Genomic DNA, 18766 nt, shown 5'->3' with positions numbered 1-18766 from the left:
AGTGTTTTTGAGTCTTACCTTTGTTCATCCATGTGTGAGCTGTATAGTGACGCTCGTCGTGTGAGAATGTACTGATCCCATGTAATTGCTGAAGCATTGCCCGTCTGGAAATGTAACCTACTGCCACAAAATCGCATGCATTGCAAAAGGACAAGAACAATTGAGCCAACCGTCATCATGACATTTGTATGAAAGCAGCCCTGAGCAGTTATTGTCCTAGCTCTTTCCTTGCATGACAGAGTGGTCCTGCTGCAGTGCAATGGTGTATAGGAGAAGATTTAATTTAGGGTTTAGGGTGTTTCTGAGAATTTAAAAGACAATTTGAGTAAACGATTCCATATGTTTCAACTGCCACATTCACAGAGCACTTGTAGAGATCTTCTCCCTTTTGTTTAGTGGATATAACGCTGGAATTTCCTTACTTTCCCATGGAATTAAAGAAAAAGGAGAGGGTATACTAATGAAAATATTTATACCACTGATGTGTGCTCTTCAGGGGAACGTTCTGACTTCTGTATTCTCAGCTGCAGCAAATGCTTTGTAAGGGGAACACATCCTTACATATCATCTCTTCCAAGAAATTGTCATTGCAATTATTCTAAAATAACGGAGTAAGGACTAACAGATGCATAAAGCCAATTTCCTTTTGGAGTTAGGAATCATGAAAGCAAAAGTATGATTGTTATGAGGAATGAAATTAAACTACCAGTGAGAAAGATCAGTATTTTCACCCTAGATATTTCCTTTAATTACTGGAGAGTTTTGCAATTAACTGTCAGATGCCTAAGATGCCTAAATATTATAGGTTCTTTCCTGGTTTTAACATACTGCATAACTGATCTACTTAAAGAACATATATAAAGATCAACCTTTTTTGATATGGAAATCAATATATTCTGGAAATAAAGTTAAATGGTTTATATTCTCCTCACCTGGAGATTTCTAAAGTTTCAGTTCCAAACATCAGACTTACCAGAAGCTAATGAAAATATTAAAACAATTGACAGTTTAAGGATCATCACCTTAATATCTTTAGAGAAATCTGTCACCTTTAAATTATTGAATCAGGAAAGCATGCAAAGCTCTGAATGCCAATGTAAACATACAGTAAAGGAATTACACTTCAAACATGAATTTGCACACATTACACATCATACAGACAGAGACTGAACCGTATTACTGACGGCAATGCTTCAGCAACACAGAGGAGAAAGGGGCAGGAAGTAACGCTGCAGGGTTTTCACACATTTAAGAACACTGCACGGTTACTTGGCTAAGAACATCTTCAAACACATTTTAATAACATCACTCTAAAGCTGCATTCCACATCAAAGCAATTCACTAGAAAGCAGCAGAAGTTGTCTTAGGCACAAACAATGCAACAATCTAGACTCTTGCTGCGAATTATTTTCTACTGTATCAGCTCAAATAAGTTGCCCTAAAACTATGTCGAAAAGCACGTGAATATATTGCTTGGAATGCATTCAGACCAGGGTGACTGTATCTGCTTACACACAGCCCACACCTGTGGGATGCTTAGCCCTCCCTTGAAAAAGTTCTGCAATGTACTGTCCTGAAGTTGCTATAGTAATAGCAGTGTAACTTGAATGACTTCACAGAATTATACTAATACAAGACGATGTATGTACATGATGGCAAATAAAGGCCTGAAAGAGAAAACAGATTCAAGTCACCAGACTTGGATCTTTATTTTGATATTTCCAGAATATGGAAAAGTTCAGGCTTAGGTTTTAGTTCAGCATGTTTTAAAAACAGAAGGGAACTGTTAGAGCAAAACTGTTTTTCAAATTGAAAATGATGTAGAAATAAGCATTTTTATAGAAAGATAAAAATGCTAGAGATCTTTACAGTAAATAATGTCTATCAAGCTTCCATATTTGATTGCATGAATTACTTCCCTTTACTTACACAAGCAAACTGTCTTCATATTCAGAACAGTAAGAGCTCAGTTTGGATTTAGATTATAGTTTGGACATACATTTCTTAATCAAGGATATCACAATTCTCCATAATCTAGACCCCTACCTAAAATAGCTATGCTGCTGAAGTGTCTCTTGATACCATTGGTGGTTTGGGAAAGAAGAGTATGTTCTATAGCTTTCATATGCAGAAGTACGCAAGAATCAGGAGGAGACAAAAGGTGCAATAGAAGAAAAGCCTTGGGTCCATTCAATAAATGAATCAAAATAGTTATAACAAAGCAAGTGAAAACATTCTTTTTTTTTTCTCTCTGATAGATTTTCTGCCTGTGCAGCTGAAGTGTAGTCAGAAAAACTTTGCTTAAAAAAAAAAAAAGAAAAGCCTTTGGAATACTATTGTAATGTAACTTGAACAGTCTCAGAGTATTCATATGGTCTTCCCTTGTTCAGCCCCACACCTATACCGTTTTGCCAGAGAAGTACCAGGAACCATCTAATGGTATGCTCCACTTCCCAAACTTTCAAAAATTATTTCAGATATAGAAAAACAGTTTATGTTGATCTGAGGTGATTGCTAGCAAGCAAAAAAAAAAAAAAAGTAAAGTTGAGCATGCAGTGCACCTGCCCTCCAAATTCAACATGCCTAGTGTACAGCGTGAAATCAGATTAACTTGGAATCAAATCATCATTTAAATTAAAACTGACAAGACATTCAGTGAACAGAAGAAGAACAGAGCTTTCTTTTAGTTAGTTTTAAAAATAGGGAAAATTTGCAGATTCCTATGAGGAAGCAAGTGGACCCAGCATCCTACAAGAACCTCAAAGAAAATGTGCTCCCAGGAAAAAACAAATGCAAACTCAATCTAGCCCAATAGAGTTGAAATTTAGGCACCAGCATCACAGATGTATGCAGACAAGGCTCTTCTCTCTTTCTTACCCGGCCTCTCCTGGCCATTAGATACTCACGAGGTACCCCAGTCTCTAGACTTCCACTCCTCACTATAGGGACATAGGGAAAACTCTGCTGTAATCAGGTTTTAAACTCCACTGAAACCTCTGAGGGAAAGCAGTGTTTGGATCTGATAAAAATTATGAGTCAGTCTAAATGACAACCACTCCACTGGCTTTTTGCAGCCTAGTGATTGTAGCACTCAGCAGAAAGCTGGAGGCACAAACCAGCCTGAGAGGACTGACAGCATCTACACCTTCTGTATCTGTGGTCACTAGGTATAATGAGGACACTGAGACATGAAGACATTCTTCATGTCTTCCCTGGAAGCTACGCCACTTGTAACCCAGGCATGTTAGGGGAGCTTTACTTCAGCCTAATGGCTATGATGCTTAGCTGAGAGTGATCCTAAGCATTCTGGTGGTGACAAACTGAGCAACTAGTGGAGACTGCGGCTTACCACAATATCTCTAAGCTATTTCCTATTATACAATTCCTATTGTTACCAGCTATGTGAAGTAACTTCAAATGCTAAGAGAATTGAAATGATTCACAAGCAGAACCAACACCATGATCCCCTCACAGAGAAATAATGAAAAAAAATCTCAAGTCAAGGGCTTTTCCATCTGCTTTGAAAGCTTGTCTGTGAAAAAACATGTCCCTTAGGGGCCTCATGAAGAGTGGTCCCGTGGCAGCTGTAACATGCCCAGAGGACCAGATAAATGTCAGTTCTTCTGGCTGCCTGGGCAAGGAAGTTTCCCAGAAGCCATCCACTCTGCAATATGGTGAGGCATGACAAAGGATATGTGGTGGGGAGCATGAGCTGTTCTGAAAACCTGCCAGAGATGCAATAGCCTCCTCAGAGAACCCATTTCTGCAGTTAACTATCCCTGTGATGGAAATTAATCGCTGACTGTCCCCATGAAACTGTGGCTCTGCCTTAGTAGTTTATGTCCATTACATATCCTGTCCTCTCAGCAGGCATGAACAGCAGTTTATTCCCTTCCCCTCTGCAGTTCCCTGCCATGTATTTGAATCACTTTGTGCTGCTTCTTCAACACTTTTCTAGATCAAGGAACTATGTTGTTTTTCTCTTTCCTGGAAAGAATTTAGCTCACATCTACATGTGGGCTTCAGAACCAACTGAACCAAGAAAAAAGGGGTTAATGATAAAAACAGAAATTTCCCTCTTCTCACCACTCCCCATCCCAAACTTGGAAAGGAAACCAAATGGTCCCATTTGCTCATCCAGTTCAAAAAATCCAATGTGATATGCATAGAGCACTTCTACAGACAGCATAACAGCATAGCCATAATTGACAAGAGAAAAATTTACAACAATTTTATAGAACTATGCAGATTCAAAAGAAAATCTACAGGTATAAAAGTATACTGGATCCATTAAAATGGAAATTGCATTGTACTTGCCATAGAATTTTTGATAAGGTTATTAGAGATAATAGCTAAATATTCTTGAATGGTTTGTTTTGCCAGCACTCAGCTCTTCCAACTCAAGTATTCTATATCAAATTTTAACTTTATATAACCAAAAGAATTAATCCAAAAGCTGAGGTAAATACTGAAACTGAATTATTTTAAAGAAATCTAAAGCAAATTTACAAAAACTCTGCTCTTAGCATTCCTAAAAAATTACAATGCATACCAAACCCTTGTAAGGATTTCTTGATCAGAGTTAAGTTTGTAGCACAAAGATCTAAATGGTCTTTCCAGTCTAGGATTGTAAAAACTGGACTAGTTAAAAACTACATAATGGAAAAAAAATAATAAAACCCAGAAAGACAGTTTTCTATCACTGATGCTGGGAGAAAATAGATTTCCAAATGCAAAATTTCAAAGTGAAAATACACTGTCTCTACTTCCTTCCTAAGACATATGATACAAGCACACATGGACAGACAAATACAGAATGTTTCAATTTCTATGTGAATGCAGGCAATGAGAAGGAAAGAAAAGTCAGAGTCTGCCAGCACAGGCTCTTGATGGCAACTAGCAAGTCATGGCAGAGAAAACCTTTTGGAGAATACAAACTGCTTAAAAAAGCAGGTTGTTTGAAAAAAGCAGAAACAGATACATTTCAAATCTGAAACGCTTAGCAGAGTTAGCTGGAATTTATTAAAGCAATGAGGAGTGCATGACAGCATATGTATCTGTGCACACATCCACATATCCACCCAGCTATACCAGTATAACCACAATGAGTTCCCTCCCACAAGAATTTTATTTTTATTCTTTAACGTCAATGTTTTCTTTCATCTAAAAGTTCAATAAAAGCTAGATAGAAACAAAGATTTTATTTTTCTATGCAGAAAAAGAACAGATGTTTTGGGCCTGTTCACCTGGACTGATTTGTATTTGTGTCACAGGACAGAAGGCAAGCCATGGAGGAATACATATTTTCCCCAAAGAAGCTAAGCAAAAGGTTAATACAATCACTGTTTCAATGTTTCTGTGAAGACACTTGCAAGCAAAACAGGATGCTAGTTGGAGTCCAGAGCTGGAACAGACCAAGACATCTAACAGAAATGAAATCAGAAAAATTTAGTGTGTGAAGGCTGATCGAAAATGCACTCAATGAAAATGCTGGAAATATAGTTCCTATTGTACCAAAAGATCAGATTTAAATAAGTTGTTTTTGAAAACCAATGTGAGAAGAATGATATATTATTCTAACAGATATCTTATGATTAGTCACCAAAATGTATTATCTTCTTAATCTAATCAATTAAGAAGGGGTTTTAAGAGTAGGACCTGGAAGAATTATTTAAAAAAAATCTCCAAGCGTCATCAGTGCTTCAGAGACAGGCACTCAGCTTAAGAAAAGGCAAGAATCATCTACCCCCACACAAAGGATTTTCTCTTTATGTATAGAAAGTGCTTAGTACTTCTGAGATAGCAATCTCTAATCAAAATTCTAATCAGGCTGAAGAATAAAATCCTACCAAATGCTAACCTGAAATACTACCCTTCTGGCGAGGGCATAAAATATGTATTTTGGTTCACCAAAGGAAAATTTAAAACGCAACTTCTTGTGAATAAATCCATTATTTATTGCAGCATATACTCCTAAGTAGCCAATAAATTCTTCACACAGAGAGAATTGTTTTATTTTACTTTGGAACAGCCCAACCAGAAGCTTTTGATCAAACACACTTCCACATTTTGCAGAGAATTTTTATTCTCAGCATATTCTTTCTCAAGTCTTTTAACTTATCTTCCTTCTCCCTTGCCCTTTTTCTTAGCCCCAACCTAAAAATTTTCAAGGATCATATCACCTTCTACCATACTATTCAATAAAAAACCCTTCAGAAATAAATTCAACCTCCTGCCAAAACAATATGTCTAGAAATCAAAGATGCATGAAGAATGGCTGAATGTCAATTGTTCAAGATAGATCAGTTAGTAGAGCTAGAAATCAAAAGACGAATACCACAGGTATCTACAAAATGTTCATACAAGTTGGACAGATGGTTTCTCTTTAATGAGAGAATGCAAATCATCAGAAAAATAGTTTATAAACGTGCTGACGGGACATGTATATTTGTGCATACAAACCCATACACTCAAGGACCATCCCAAGCCACACCCTATAATATTACATCTTAGTATAAATTATTCTAAAGGCTCTGTCTGACTCTTTCTTGCAGCAGAAGGACCTATAACACAGTCATTTCATTGACCTTACTGAGAGTTGTAATTCATTTCAATGACACAGGTGATGCTTTTAAAAAGGACTTTTTTTAAGTCACATTAATTTTCAACATGTCCCTGAAAGGAAGTTAGATGATTCTCTCTAGAAAGAGATATACCTTAATATAAAACTAGATAGGTATTATAATTAGTGATGAGCTGTAGAAATAGAATCTTTTATGATATGGATACACAGAAAGCCTCATCATGCCGTCAAAGTATCACTGTATTACTAAATGCTTTGTACACAAGGGTCAGTGGGACCTTAGGGGTTTGTAGGTTCCCTCTTCTGCCTGCCATTGACCCTACTTACTCTGGGAGGATGGGAGAGAAAAGGAAAAGAAGCATAAAAGAATTGTGTAGTACTGTAGCCAGTTTAGATACAAGTAGTGTCGATATTACAGCAGTATCTGCATACATGTATTGCAGAGGAGTTTGGTACTACATAGAATGCAGAGAAACACAAAGCAATTGAAACTATTGTGGTAGTGATGAATCTTCCACTATGAACTATCATATGCAGTGGTACTTACCATATTTGAATGGTGTATAAAGAGAGGTAGATGAAAGAGTTATGATCATCATCATCACATAGAGGAAAAATGGTGATTACACAGATGAAAAATGCCCTTATGCATGGGAATTTATAAACAGCTCAGAGCTCTGTAAATCTACTTAAGTACCATTTTTACACACAAGACATTAATTAATCCACGTTAAAACTGAAATTTATAGGTTTACCATGCAAACCAGATTACTCCTTATAACTAATTGTTTGAGGATTACACTTCACCATATGTTACATGAAGCCTACAACGTGATTTAACATTTTCACTGTTCAGTTTACAACTTCATCTTTGAAGAACCCATGATACTGTAACATCCTCCTAAAGGCCAGATCTATACTAAAGATGTCAGTAAGCAGTACTATGTTTGCCATGCATGGGAAGATATAAAATACCTGTGCTAACGAGGTACAACTTGGCCTAGCAGTTTCTTTGGTATTGTTACAAAGTGCAATTTTGCTATGATTACAAGAAGTTCATTGAGATAACATATAGATATGTGAAAACAGTCTAGTTTTACATACAAATTAAGGCAATGGCTGAATGGTCACTGAAGAAACAGCAGTTTCAGTTGAAATGTTACTATTCCCAAGTATTTGTCCCTGTTACTCTGCAGAAGATTAATACTTATCTAATAAAGGCAGAAAAATAGATCATGTGGGCATTTCTCATTTGCCTTAGTACAAAGGCATTTGGATAAAGTAAACCCAATGCAGAAAGCTGTTAAGTGTTTCTGTACTGAAGCAGAAAGGGACAGCACAAATGATCCATCTTTTACCAGCGTCTTGTTCTGGTGTGATAGCCTCTGGCAATGGGAGATGATTTCTGCCAGAAATTAATGACATAGCTGGAAGAGGGTAACACATTTAGTGAATACAACCATTTTTCAGAGAGCGTCTGACCATGCTTTGCTCTATTACCCTGTGGATCAATGTAGGTAAACAGTATCCTTAAATCAAATACAAGGAGATGCTAGAGGACACTGCAGCGGTCTTTGGGATAGCACCTCCATTCTATCAAGAACAGTATCTTAGAACCCCTCCATGATGAATTAGGATATTTTCTTACTGGGTCTCACACATGTAGACCCTATTTTTGTTTTGTGACCCCCACAGCAGTCAGAAGAAAGGTTGAAGAAGAATTTAGTATTTTATATTGTCATAAAGAAAATAAAATGATTCTAGCAATTTGCAACTAGTATTTGCAAAGGTATTTGTTACATTAAAAAAAATAGATACACTGAGTGAAATAATTCCTCTTGCTCTATCTCTATTTATAATCATCAAAACAAGGGAAAGCAGGTTCCAGTCATAAAGAACTTCTGTGGTGCAGACACCTTTGCAGGTGGGCATGTTAGGATACAAATGCTCCTTACAAGAAATATGTAGAAACATGGTATTGTTGATTGCCTTTCACTTACAGCATCATGTTCTGGCCTAGCTACAGCCCAAACAATAGCCATAGGAGATTATTATCTCTTAGGCACTTAAGATATTTTTCTGCATCTTCATTAAAATTAAGAACTGGACTTTAAAAAGAGTTAAGTGTAAAAAATACTTATGTTGTTTAAATATTATTGCGTGTCTATTACTAAAATTTAACACAATCAACACTATAGTCTTACAACATTTACTTTGATACTATTCTTTTCAGTTTTTGGTAGGCTGAAGCTTTTCTGCATAGACAATGCGTTGTTGCAGGAATGAGGTGGCGCTGGAAGCTTGGGAGACAAGGGTAAAGGATGCCAATACCAGAGTGGGAACACTACCAAGACTGAAGGAAAACACACCAGCTGAATGTTCCTGCTTTTAATCTGCAGTTAAATAGCTGGCACTGCTGAAATTAAAATAGGCTGATCATAAGTTTTAAGCACAATGTATTGCCATAAGTGGTCCACTCTATATCTCTAAGTTTAATTAAGTCTCTTCACTCAGGTAGATCAAGATCTGAAGACTGTTTTTCAAGCAGCAAAACTAGAAGCTCATTATAAATACAGAAATTGATTAGATTATGGGCTATAATTTTACAGTCATCAGTGGCCAGGGATTGTGGAATTTTACACCATCTTTACTACCAATAAATAAATACATGCAAAGCCTGAACTTGCATTCTAAAAATATCTTATTCATTTTCAGACTCGGTAAGTAGAGACAATGAGAGTTTGAAACGTTAGTACTACTAGCTGTCACGATTACTGTACATAAGCCACTATGAACGATTGCTTTTCCAGAACAAAGCACCCCATCCGTAAAGGCAAAGGGGCAGCTGTAAGAGTTCGGTGAGGTTCAGCATACCGCATCCCTAGGCAGCACAGAGCTCAGGAGCAGGCTGGTTAGTAACAACACTAACACACAGGGGTTGTTCTAATTCTAAACAGTCAGGTGAAGACAGCAGTTCAGGGCAATGACTAGGACAAGGATCATGCTAAACTTAATCACTTCCACACCTGGTGAGAAATTCACAGATACCTAGCAAAATAGTCATTGCCACCCACCTTCTGTGGTGACTGGGAGGGAAATCTCCATGCAGGCTGCAGACTGCGCCTTTCTAAAGGGGGGCCTCCCAGGCCCTCGGCGGTTTGCTTTTGAGACGTCCGCGCTGGAAAGTCGTTTTCCTGCACTGCAGCTCTGGGATGTTGGACTTGTACAGTGACCATTCACGTGATCTGGAAAGTGAATGCAAAATGTGCTAGGTAAAGTGCCAGCTCGCAAAATTCAGAATGGAGGAGAGATGTTAGTGCTGATATTTAAGAATGGGTTAAGTTAGAACTTCTGAGAGTAACCTTTTTTGTTTGTTTTAGCAATGCAGCACATATATGTAAGAATAATTCACCATATCTTTAAGGTATATTTTGAAATGAATCGAGGGATATAGAACTGGTACACATTCTTACAGCTGCGAATCCACAGCATTTTATTGACCTCTGTGCACGGGTAGTCAAGATAAGGTGGGTAACACTGTCATCCTTGATGTTGTGTCTCCTATTAGATACCAAATAAATTTGAAAACTCTCTTTCCTTTTTGCTCTCATAAAGAACTGCAAGTGTAATTTAATGCAAGATTGAGGTGGACAACTTCCCTATCTGCCTAGAAGCTGCAATGACAAAGGTATTTAACTGTCCCTATTTGTGACAATTATAAAACTAACCATAATATTGCTAAGTTATTCTTTATATCCCACATAGATTTATCTTACTGCTAAAGAAACTGACTGCTGAACAATATGTTTGTCTGCTACAGAACTAAAGATGTGAGGCTGAGTCCTTGGACCCCTGCTAGAGGCCGTGGTCAATCAGCACAGCACATTCTGCCATCCGATGAGGCAGGGAACAAAACACAGTTGCCTGAAACGCTGCCTACACTTGCCTGTTCTTCATCACTGAAAACAGGTCTTTAAACCACAACAATCCACTGAGCAAGGCTTAGATCAGATTTTAGAGTGGGTTGGATTGGATCAATGGATTACAACACATTCATACGATACTATACTTCCCCTCACATCAGGTACACAAATATGAGGTGAAGAATTACTGAATGCAATTTTCCCCTCAGCTTATGAAAAGATACACACCTGTATATAACTGACTTATTTTTGGTCAGCAGAGAATCCATACTTATTAATTTAAGTAATCAGCTGGTCAGCTATTCAAAACAATGAAAGCTCAATACTATAGGTAAGGGTGAGCTTGAAGTTTCTACCCCCATTTTAAATGTCAGGTTATTTATATCTCAGAATTAGTCTTTAGGTTTCTATATATGAGTATATTCAGTATATCAAAATTCTCGTCAATTTTTATTGTATCCAAGGAAAAGATGAATTTTAATATACCAAGAAAAATTAGTTTCTTTGTTATCATGCCATGATAGCACCACTGTACACAATGAAAAGCTATTTCTACATTCAGATGATAAAACAGATTCTATACTGAATACAGCATACAGTGTGCTATTATACGTAGTCTTCTAACGTGCAAATCATGTCCTTTACTTGTGAAAGCAGTTCTGTCTCGATGAACAAAACAGGAAAGAATTGTTCAGAATTATATTTTAGAAAGCAATTAGTGTCTATACTAAGACTGAATATCTATAATGAAACGGCTCTGTAGGAGACACAACGTTCATGATTCCCATCATGTTTCTTAATACATAGCCATTAACTGAGCTAACAGCAGATATCAAACTGATGTGGATGATTCATTCAAGTTATATTTAGGAATTTTTCCAAAATATACTGGAACTATTCATATATTTCAGCAGAATGTCCTTTGAGATCGGGGCTTTGTTCAAGGGCACAGGCTGACTGTTCAACCTCAGCAAAAGATACATCCTCATCCAGCTGCTTCCTTTCTTCAAAATTCAGTTTGTGTGAAGGAGTTTCAGCATGATATCTAATTATCTCCAGGGGGATCCTAGGAAGTGGTGAGGAACATAACAGAGGAAAAAAGAATCATATTCTATAGAAACATCAACAGTATTTGTGAGTCCCTTTTCTTGAACATTGTACAGAATGGACACAATTCGTCTCAACCCCTATTCACTGTGCTATATTTTAAGAGAAATTCTGCTGTTTCTTTTAGTATGCTTGCTTGTCTCAGTTTACCTTCACAGGCCAAAATTAAACAAATAATCAACAGCTTCTGGGCACCTAAATCCCTTTAGTTGTCTTTCTGAATAAGCAAAGCCAGTTCCTGTGTAGAGAACAAATCAGCTGCAGGGACATCCTTCAAGCACTGAAGTTGGTGAAACGTTAGTTAGTGAATGCTAGAACAATGAGTGGAAGGGGGAATTTAGTCATCAGTGACACACTCTTCTATACTTTAACACAATTCAATTATTCTGATTAGATATTATTTTTCAACTATACATCAAGGAGCAATACAGCTCTGCAAACCTTAATAAAAAAAAAGACATTGAAAAAAAATAATATAATTCTGGGAAGTAGGCCTACAACATTTTTGCTGAGAAGTTGATAAGACTCAAGCACATAAATCCAGTGTGCATTTACAAAGGAACTGCGTGCATATTTTTATGGTATAAGCTCAATGATATGAAACATTTCTGAAGAATAGTTATGTACTATTTAAGAAAAGGTTCCTTATTGCATAGTATGAAAAAAAAAGTGTACCAGAAAAGTGAGAGGAAAAAACAATAGTAATTTCCTACAGTGCACTTTGTAAGGGAAACTGTGAGGATGCTTGTGCTACCACCCTTTACCAAAATGACTGCAATGATTTTCTAGCCTTTTGAGACCTGAATCACCTGATCCTCCTTTGCCATAACAGACTTCTTCCAGTCACCCCAAAGAACAGATAGAGAAAGCTTGTAAAGACCAGCTTTGTTCAACGTGTAAGGAAGAGCAACACTGAAACTTTTTTGTTTGCTGGCTCACTGCTTTTGTCATTGGGTCACTCGGACTTTTCTCATATCAGAAATATAAGTTAATATTGAGCAGCAGTTGATATTGGAGATACTAACAGTACTTAAGAAGCAGTGCTTTTGTGCTTTTGATGGAACACTGCAACAGCTCCTAAATCTCTCTTATTTTGGAGAAGGGATAGAATAAGTTGCCTAGGAAAAAAATACTGCACAAAAAGCCCTCCTCTCTTTTCTACCCCTTTCCACAACTGCATTTGTCATCTCCTTCTCTCCCTTCCCATAGATGTCATTACCACTGGCACCACATGACCCTAGCTGAGATTTAACTGAATCTGAGTATACCCCATGAGGTCAAGGGAATTTGCGTTATACTCCCTGCTGGTCCTGGATCCCAGAAGCAAGTACCGGATTTACTAATACACTGCATCTGGGCATGCTGTCTCAGCAGAGCTTCTCCTTGAAGCAGTCACCACAATGTGTGACAGTCACTCCACTCCACCTGGGCAGCACCCTTTTCTCCTGTTTGTGGATAGTGAACTAAATAGCCAGGGCTCAGGAACAGCTATTCCGCTCATTAATTTAAACATATAAGGCTCATGCAAACCCATTGGAAGTAATTATAGAAAATTACCCCATACTACAAGACATGAGCTACTGTGAACTTGATGGAACTACTGAGAGATGCCTTATGAGAGATGCAATGTGCAACATGACAGAGCAAGCCTGCTGGATAGCCTCAAATTTAATCTGATTATTCTGAGGAGTATTACACAGACCTGAAGCATATTATATATACATGGACATGCTAATTTTAGTTTATACACAATAACACATATATGTGACACAACCTGCCTTGTCACACAACTACTTTAAACTACTTGGCGACCTTTGCAAAAAGCAAAAGGGACCAGAGAAAAGCTGAATCTCTGTTAAAACCAAATGTACTGAAAATATCAGTAAGAAAGGAAAAACATGAATTTGCAGTTGCTAAAGAAATGGTAAGAAAGATCGTTGTTTTTCATTTCTAACAAAGGGATAAATTCACACAGAAAAACTAGCTGAAAACCAGTTCTTAGTAATGATCTGAAGGAGGTTCCAACTTCCTCAATTGTAAGAAAGTAATCAACAAAAGAGCAGGCAAGAGGAACAGAGAGAGCTGTTTTAATATGGAGCAGAAAGAACACAAAACATGAGAAAGTCCCAGAGAATTTCTCCAGTAAGTCTACTCTGGTAAAAGGAGGAAAAGTCTGTTTCTATTTGGGGATTTTTGTTTGTTATCAATAAATGAGAGATTAGGTAATGATTATGTGTGACTAACAGCTTTTTTCTTTACACAGCAAAGAGATACACATTTAGATCAACAAAAAAGAGACCTCACATAACTGTACAAATAGCCTGAAGGACAGTCTCAAGGTTGCACATAAGCAAAAGTTGTGTAAAAGTAGTGTGAGAATACAGAGCACACCTTAAACTTTTAACAGATTATTCTTAAAAGTAAATCCCTTCCAAAGTCAGGATCACAATTTCCTCTTGGTGCAGTTCTGTTAGCCAGGAAAGAGAGGAGGTGTGAGACCTAGCAGAAGATATTGGTGCAGATGTTTTGCCAACAAATACATGTATTTACCATTGTGCCTTTTCAGTTGGAAGAGTAAGGATGAATTGCACTATTGCCATATTGATAGTACATTTAGGTCCACACTCAAGAGTATAACACACTGCCATTACAATATACTGCCTTGTGTAATAGAATAGTATCTCCCTTATGGTAACAGGCTCCTATAATGCACTTGATCCCAGGCATCACCATTTTTCTGAAAGAAACGTGAACAGGTTTTATTTTCAGAGAATAACACATTTTGAACCACTTCACAGTATTTTAAGTATGTTGTTATTGACAGAGCCCCTTCCACAACCAACTTTTTGCCAACAGTTACAAACAATTAAACCAAAATACAAAATAAACAATATCTAAATGAGGAATGCTAAGAATATATTACTGTTTGTTGCAACATCACCTCTACATTAACTTTATCTCAATAACCCAGCAGTTCAAATCTAAAAATAAATTTACCTTTGTTCCCTGAGAACAAAGTGAAAAGTTCCCCAAGTGTGAAAATTTCAGGCTGCTTGGAACTAACTCTATTCTTCAGATTCTTCTGCTGAATTTCTAGTGATCATGTAACATCACGCTACTGGACTGACTGTCTCAGAAAGTAGACAGGACTCAGCGTACCTCAACAATAACTTAACAGAAATTGTTGCTACGCTTTATGCAATGAACAGGAAAACACAGACAGAAAACTTGAATTCGTTCTGAAACAATTATGAAACATTACACATACGGCGCTGCATAGAGGACAACACTGAAACATGCAAGTAGGGTGGATGACTGAGTGACTACCTCGGGTAACAACTAGTCCCTCGTGTCCCCTATTAGGAGCATTGCAATTGTGTTCGCAAGTTGAAAAAAAATCTGTTTTTAATTGTCTGTTTTTGAAAATTAAACCTTTTCAAAAAAAAATTTTTTCAGCTTGAACATGACAAAAATAAGGCATGGCATATATCAATTGGAGACTTTCTAAACAAAACTTACCTTTCCATCCAATATGAATTAACTAAGTGTAAGATAATTACAGAAAATGTAGTTGTAGTCAATTCTAACCAGATTCTCCTGAAAAGCTATGTCATAATGATTTTCAAGGTTTTGTCTTTTTCTCTAGATATAAAAAAATCTTTCTTTTTAACTAGAGGTAAAAATATCTGAAATAATTGAGCTAGCACTGCTGCACTTACTGGTAATGCCTCTTTTGAGCTAGCTTCCTTATCTAATTACTGAAACGACAGTAAACAAAAGGCAGAACATCAATGAGCTCAATCCTGCTTACCCACATTAGGAAACATTACAGATCTCTTCAGACATAATTTTTACCTTGAAATACTGAAATGCCAACAGGGTTATTTACTTCTCAGATTTTTTTTTGTTGTTGACCTATGTCTTATTTTGCCATCTCACACTAAGTTACACATAATTTCTGCATCAGTAGCTCTGAAAAGAAATGAAGCAGGTAGCATTTAATTTTGCCATGTTATTAGCAAGCTATGTATCTGCTATTTGTAGTTATTTGGGGTGCAAAATTTTGATTTTTGTCCAAAGCGTTCTTGATTGTATGCCAGTATAATTTACACTCCACTCCATAGATGTTAGTATATAAATAATTTGCTTGCAAGTGCTCAATAGAAAGAGACGCAGACCTTGTCATATAAACCATTCCAAATATAAACAAGTTTGCATAAAATTTTTATGCAGCAAACAATTCTAAAAAAAAAAGTTTTTTCAATCTTGTTAACCTTATGCATTGTAGATTTTTGACAGATAGCAGTTTATTGTAATTAATAAACTAGTAACAATTGCTCATTTTATTTTAGTGCTGCAAAAGCAGATCATATGCTAGATAACTTCTGATTTAAAGTTCTAGTTTTTAAATATTCTTCTGCTTGTACACAGTTGCTAAGACTCTGGATGTTGTTCTAAGTCACAACAAGGTGATAAGACCATTTGTCTCATGCCTAAGTCTCTGCCTACAGATGACAGTGTATATGAGAGCCTAATCCCACATCAGATTACTGCAGAGGACCTTTGGGTGCAGGCAGGTTTGGTAAGTCTATGTGTAGCCCCAGATTTTGATTGCTGGCCTGAAAAGGCTGCTGAGAGTATCACATCCTGAAAAGCGTACAGAGACCACAGAATGCAAGAGTAATGTACATATGTTTGCATTTCTTGAAAGCAGAGGAAAATGACTTACCTTTGAGAGTCCTCAGTAAGGAACTCTTCTTCAAGTAAAACCAGAGAACTTCGGAACAGTGAGTATCTATTATGTTGTTAGCCTACCAGTTGAGTATCATGTTGTTATTATCAACTCTTAAAAGTATGATGACCTTAACTGCTTATTTGGTGGCTTCAGCTAACAAACAGATGTTGCTACTTTTCATTCATGACTACATTTAACTATATCAATTATAAACACTTCAGTTACAGTCGCATTTTGATAATTCTAAGTACTTACCTTTCCTCTAAATTACTTACTTGCTTGTTAAATCTCCAATATACATCATAAATTTTATTTTGTTTATTTTTTTGTAAATCTGGAAGCATTAGAAGTCAGAACACAGCACCTTTCTGCATTTGAAATACAACCACAACACATGCCAATTATGCTGTGATAGTCAACAGAGTTAACCTGCTGATCAGCTCTTGTTCCTTTTTTTTTCCTTCTGGTTACTTGGACTGGCAGAGTACTAATATATCAGTTAATACAGGTCATTTTTAAAAAATGTTTGACCATAAACGTTCTCTCACTTAATTTAAGAAGAAACTAGTGCTGTCATACACTTGACCTTTGGCAGATGAGACTTCTTTTAAAATCCCAAACCAATAATGTGAAATCGCAGGGAAGCTAAATGTTTAAAAACATTTCTGTAGAAGTAGAAGCCATTAGTCCAAGCCACAATGTTTTTCGTCTTAATAAAGATCAAACTTGCAGCAAAAAAGGCAAACCACACCCTTGAATGTATCAATGAGAGCATAGCCAGCAGCTTGAGGGATGTAATTCTTCCCCTCTTTTTGGCATTTGTCAGACTGCATCTCAACTATTGTACACAGTTTTGGTCTCCCCACTACAAGTAAGACATTGACATAAAGCAGTGAGTTCAGCAGAGGTCCACCAACCTGATAAGGAAATTGGTACACACTGTGTAAGAGGAGAAGCTGAGAACTACTTTTTTTCCCCCAGCCTTAAGAAGAGAAGGCTCAGTGGCAACCTTATTGCTGTCTGTAACTACCTGATCTGAGTATACAGATAAGATGAAGCCAGACTCTTCTCAGAGGTGCACAGTGATCAAATAACAGCAAAGGACACAAGTTGGAACAGGGGAAATACTGGTTAGATATTAGGAGAAACTTTTTTTTTTCTTTTTTTTTTTTTCTCCTGTGTGGGCAGTCAAAAACTGACATGGGTTGCAGAATCTCTGTTCTTGGAGGCATTCAAGTCTCAGCTGGACCAGGTAGGTCAGGACAGTGACAGACCTTCTTTGATCAGGGCTATAGCCTAGACAACCTCTAGAAATACCTTAATTATGCTATAATTCTAACTACAAGCAGATTTCAGATGGATCCTCAATTCAGCGGTATTTTCAGACCCCAAAATGAACAGAAACTACTTTGCTCTTCTAGGAGGAGACCTACACTGGACAGTCCATAAGTTCCTCTGCATATAAAAATACATATCATTTTCAATGTACACTGTCAAGTAATTCAAACAAAGCAGTGTTAAAGCTAGATGTCTGGATTGCCTTTTCTAAATATGTCAGACCAAGGAGGAAAGCAACTCAAAATTATGATAATTTTGAATTTTCACAAATGTTCTTTGGCCCTGCAAAAAACAGATCTCTGGCCCTACAGATCAAGAGCCAGAAAAACTAGCAGAGAATGCTCCACTTAAAATCAACCAGGCAGTAAGCAAAAACAGATTAAAAGCTTCAAAATTTTGCCAGATGAATGCATGATGTTTATCCTGAGGCTGAGGCAGTTTGAGAAGTAGTGACTAGAAAGCTATGTCTATTATGAATCTAATAATGTCTGCTGTAAACTACTTTGAAAGGGTAAAGCAGGAATTGCTGTAAACCTACTGCTCATCTTTAAAATAAAAATGAGGTCTTCTTTACAGCATCTAGCTGCTGTTTCATAGGCTTAGGAGAATCCAGAAAGTGACACTTTCCTTTTAATGAAATACAAAGGCATCAAATGATGCATATTTTCATACTACAGTTACATTATTATATGCATAAATCTTTGAGGAAAGAAAAATCAAACAGATTCCACAAGCCTGGTGGAACATACACAGCATAAAATGGAATACAGAGTTATAACCAAAGCTTCTTTGTCTGACTCTTACAATTGTGTTTTATGAAGTCAACTTTCAGAATCAAAGCTTTTGGACCTCTGCATCAGAAAACATTTCTCAAATCTTGAAAAATTTGAGCTTATTTGGTACTTTGTCTAGTTTCTCACTTCTGTATAAAATGGGAGACATCTTTGAGCTAAGTTAAGAATTCATTCACTGCTTATAAACATCTGCAGAAAGCATGGGAAATTATATTAATCTTTTGAAGATCGCATCTTAGAGGAAAGAAAAATGTCTGTCTCTATTTGCATTTTCTTTTGTTCTTTG

The 18766-nt window shown here is 36.9% G+C and overlaps 1 protein-coding gene across 10 annotated transcripts in view; it reads right to left on the bottom strand.

The window, feature by feature from the left end:
• The window catches only part of STXBP5L (syntaxin binding protein 5L), a 205237-nt gene that overhangs the window by 15522 nt on the left and 170949 nt on the right, over positions 1-18766 (bottom strand). For 5 of the 10 annotated variants that reach the window (XM_080576817.1, XM_080576813.1, XM_080576818.1 and 2 more), the window contains 2 exons: positions 9658-9828; positions 19-120 (listed from right to left, as the gene is read on the bottom strand). The exons of 2 other annotated variants lie outside the window; for them this stretch is intronic. In XM_080576817.1, coding sequence (XP_080432943.1) covers positions 19-120; positions 9658-9828 — 273 coding nt within the window. The remainder of the gene's footprint in view (positions 1-18; positions 121-9657; positions 9829-18766) is intronic. 3 more of the 10 variants (XM_080576820.1, XM_080576821.1, XM_080576816.1) reach the window with 2 other exon arrangements.

This window comes from Anser brachyrhynchus, assembly GCF_964034855.1.
Source record: "Anser brachyrhynchus genome assembly, chromosome: 1".
NCBI classification, from domain to species: domain Eukaryota; kingdom Metazoa; phylum Chordata; class Aves; order Anseriformes; family Anatidae; genus Anser; species Anser brachyrhynchus.
This window is presented reverse-complemented; position numbering and strand designations above follow the sequence as displayed.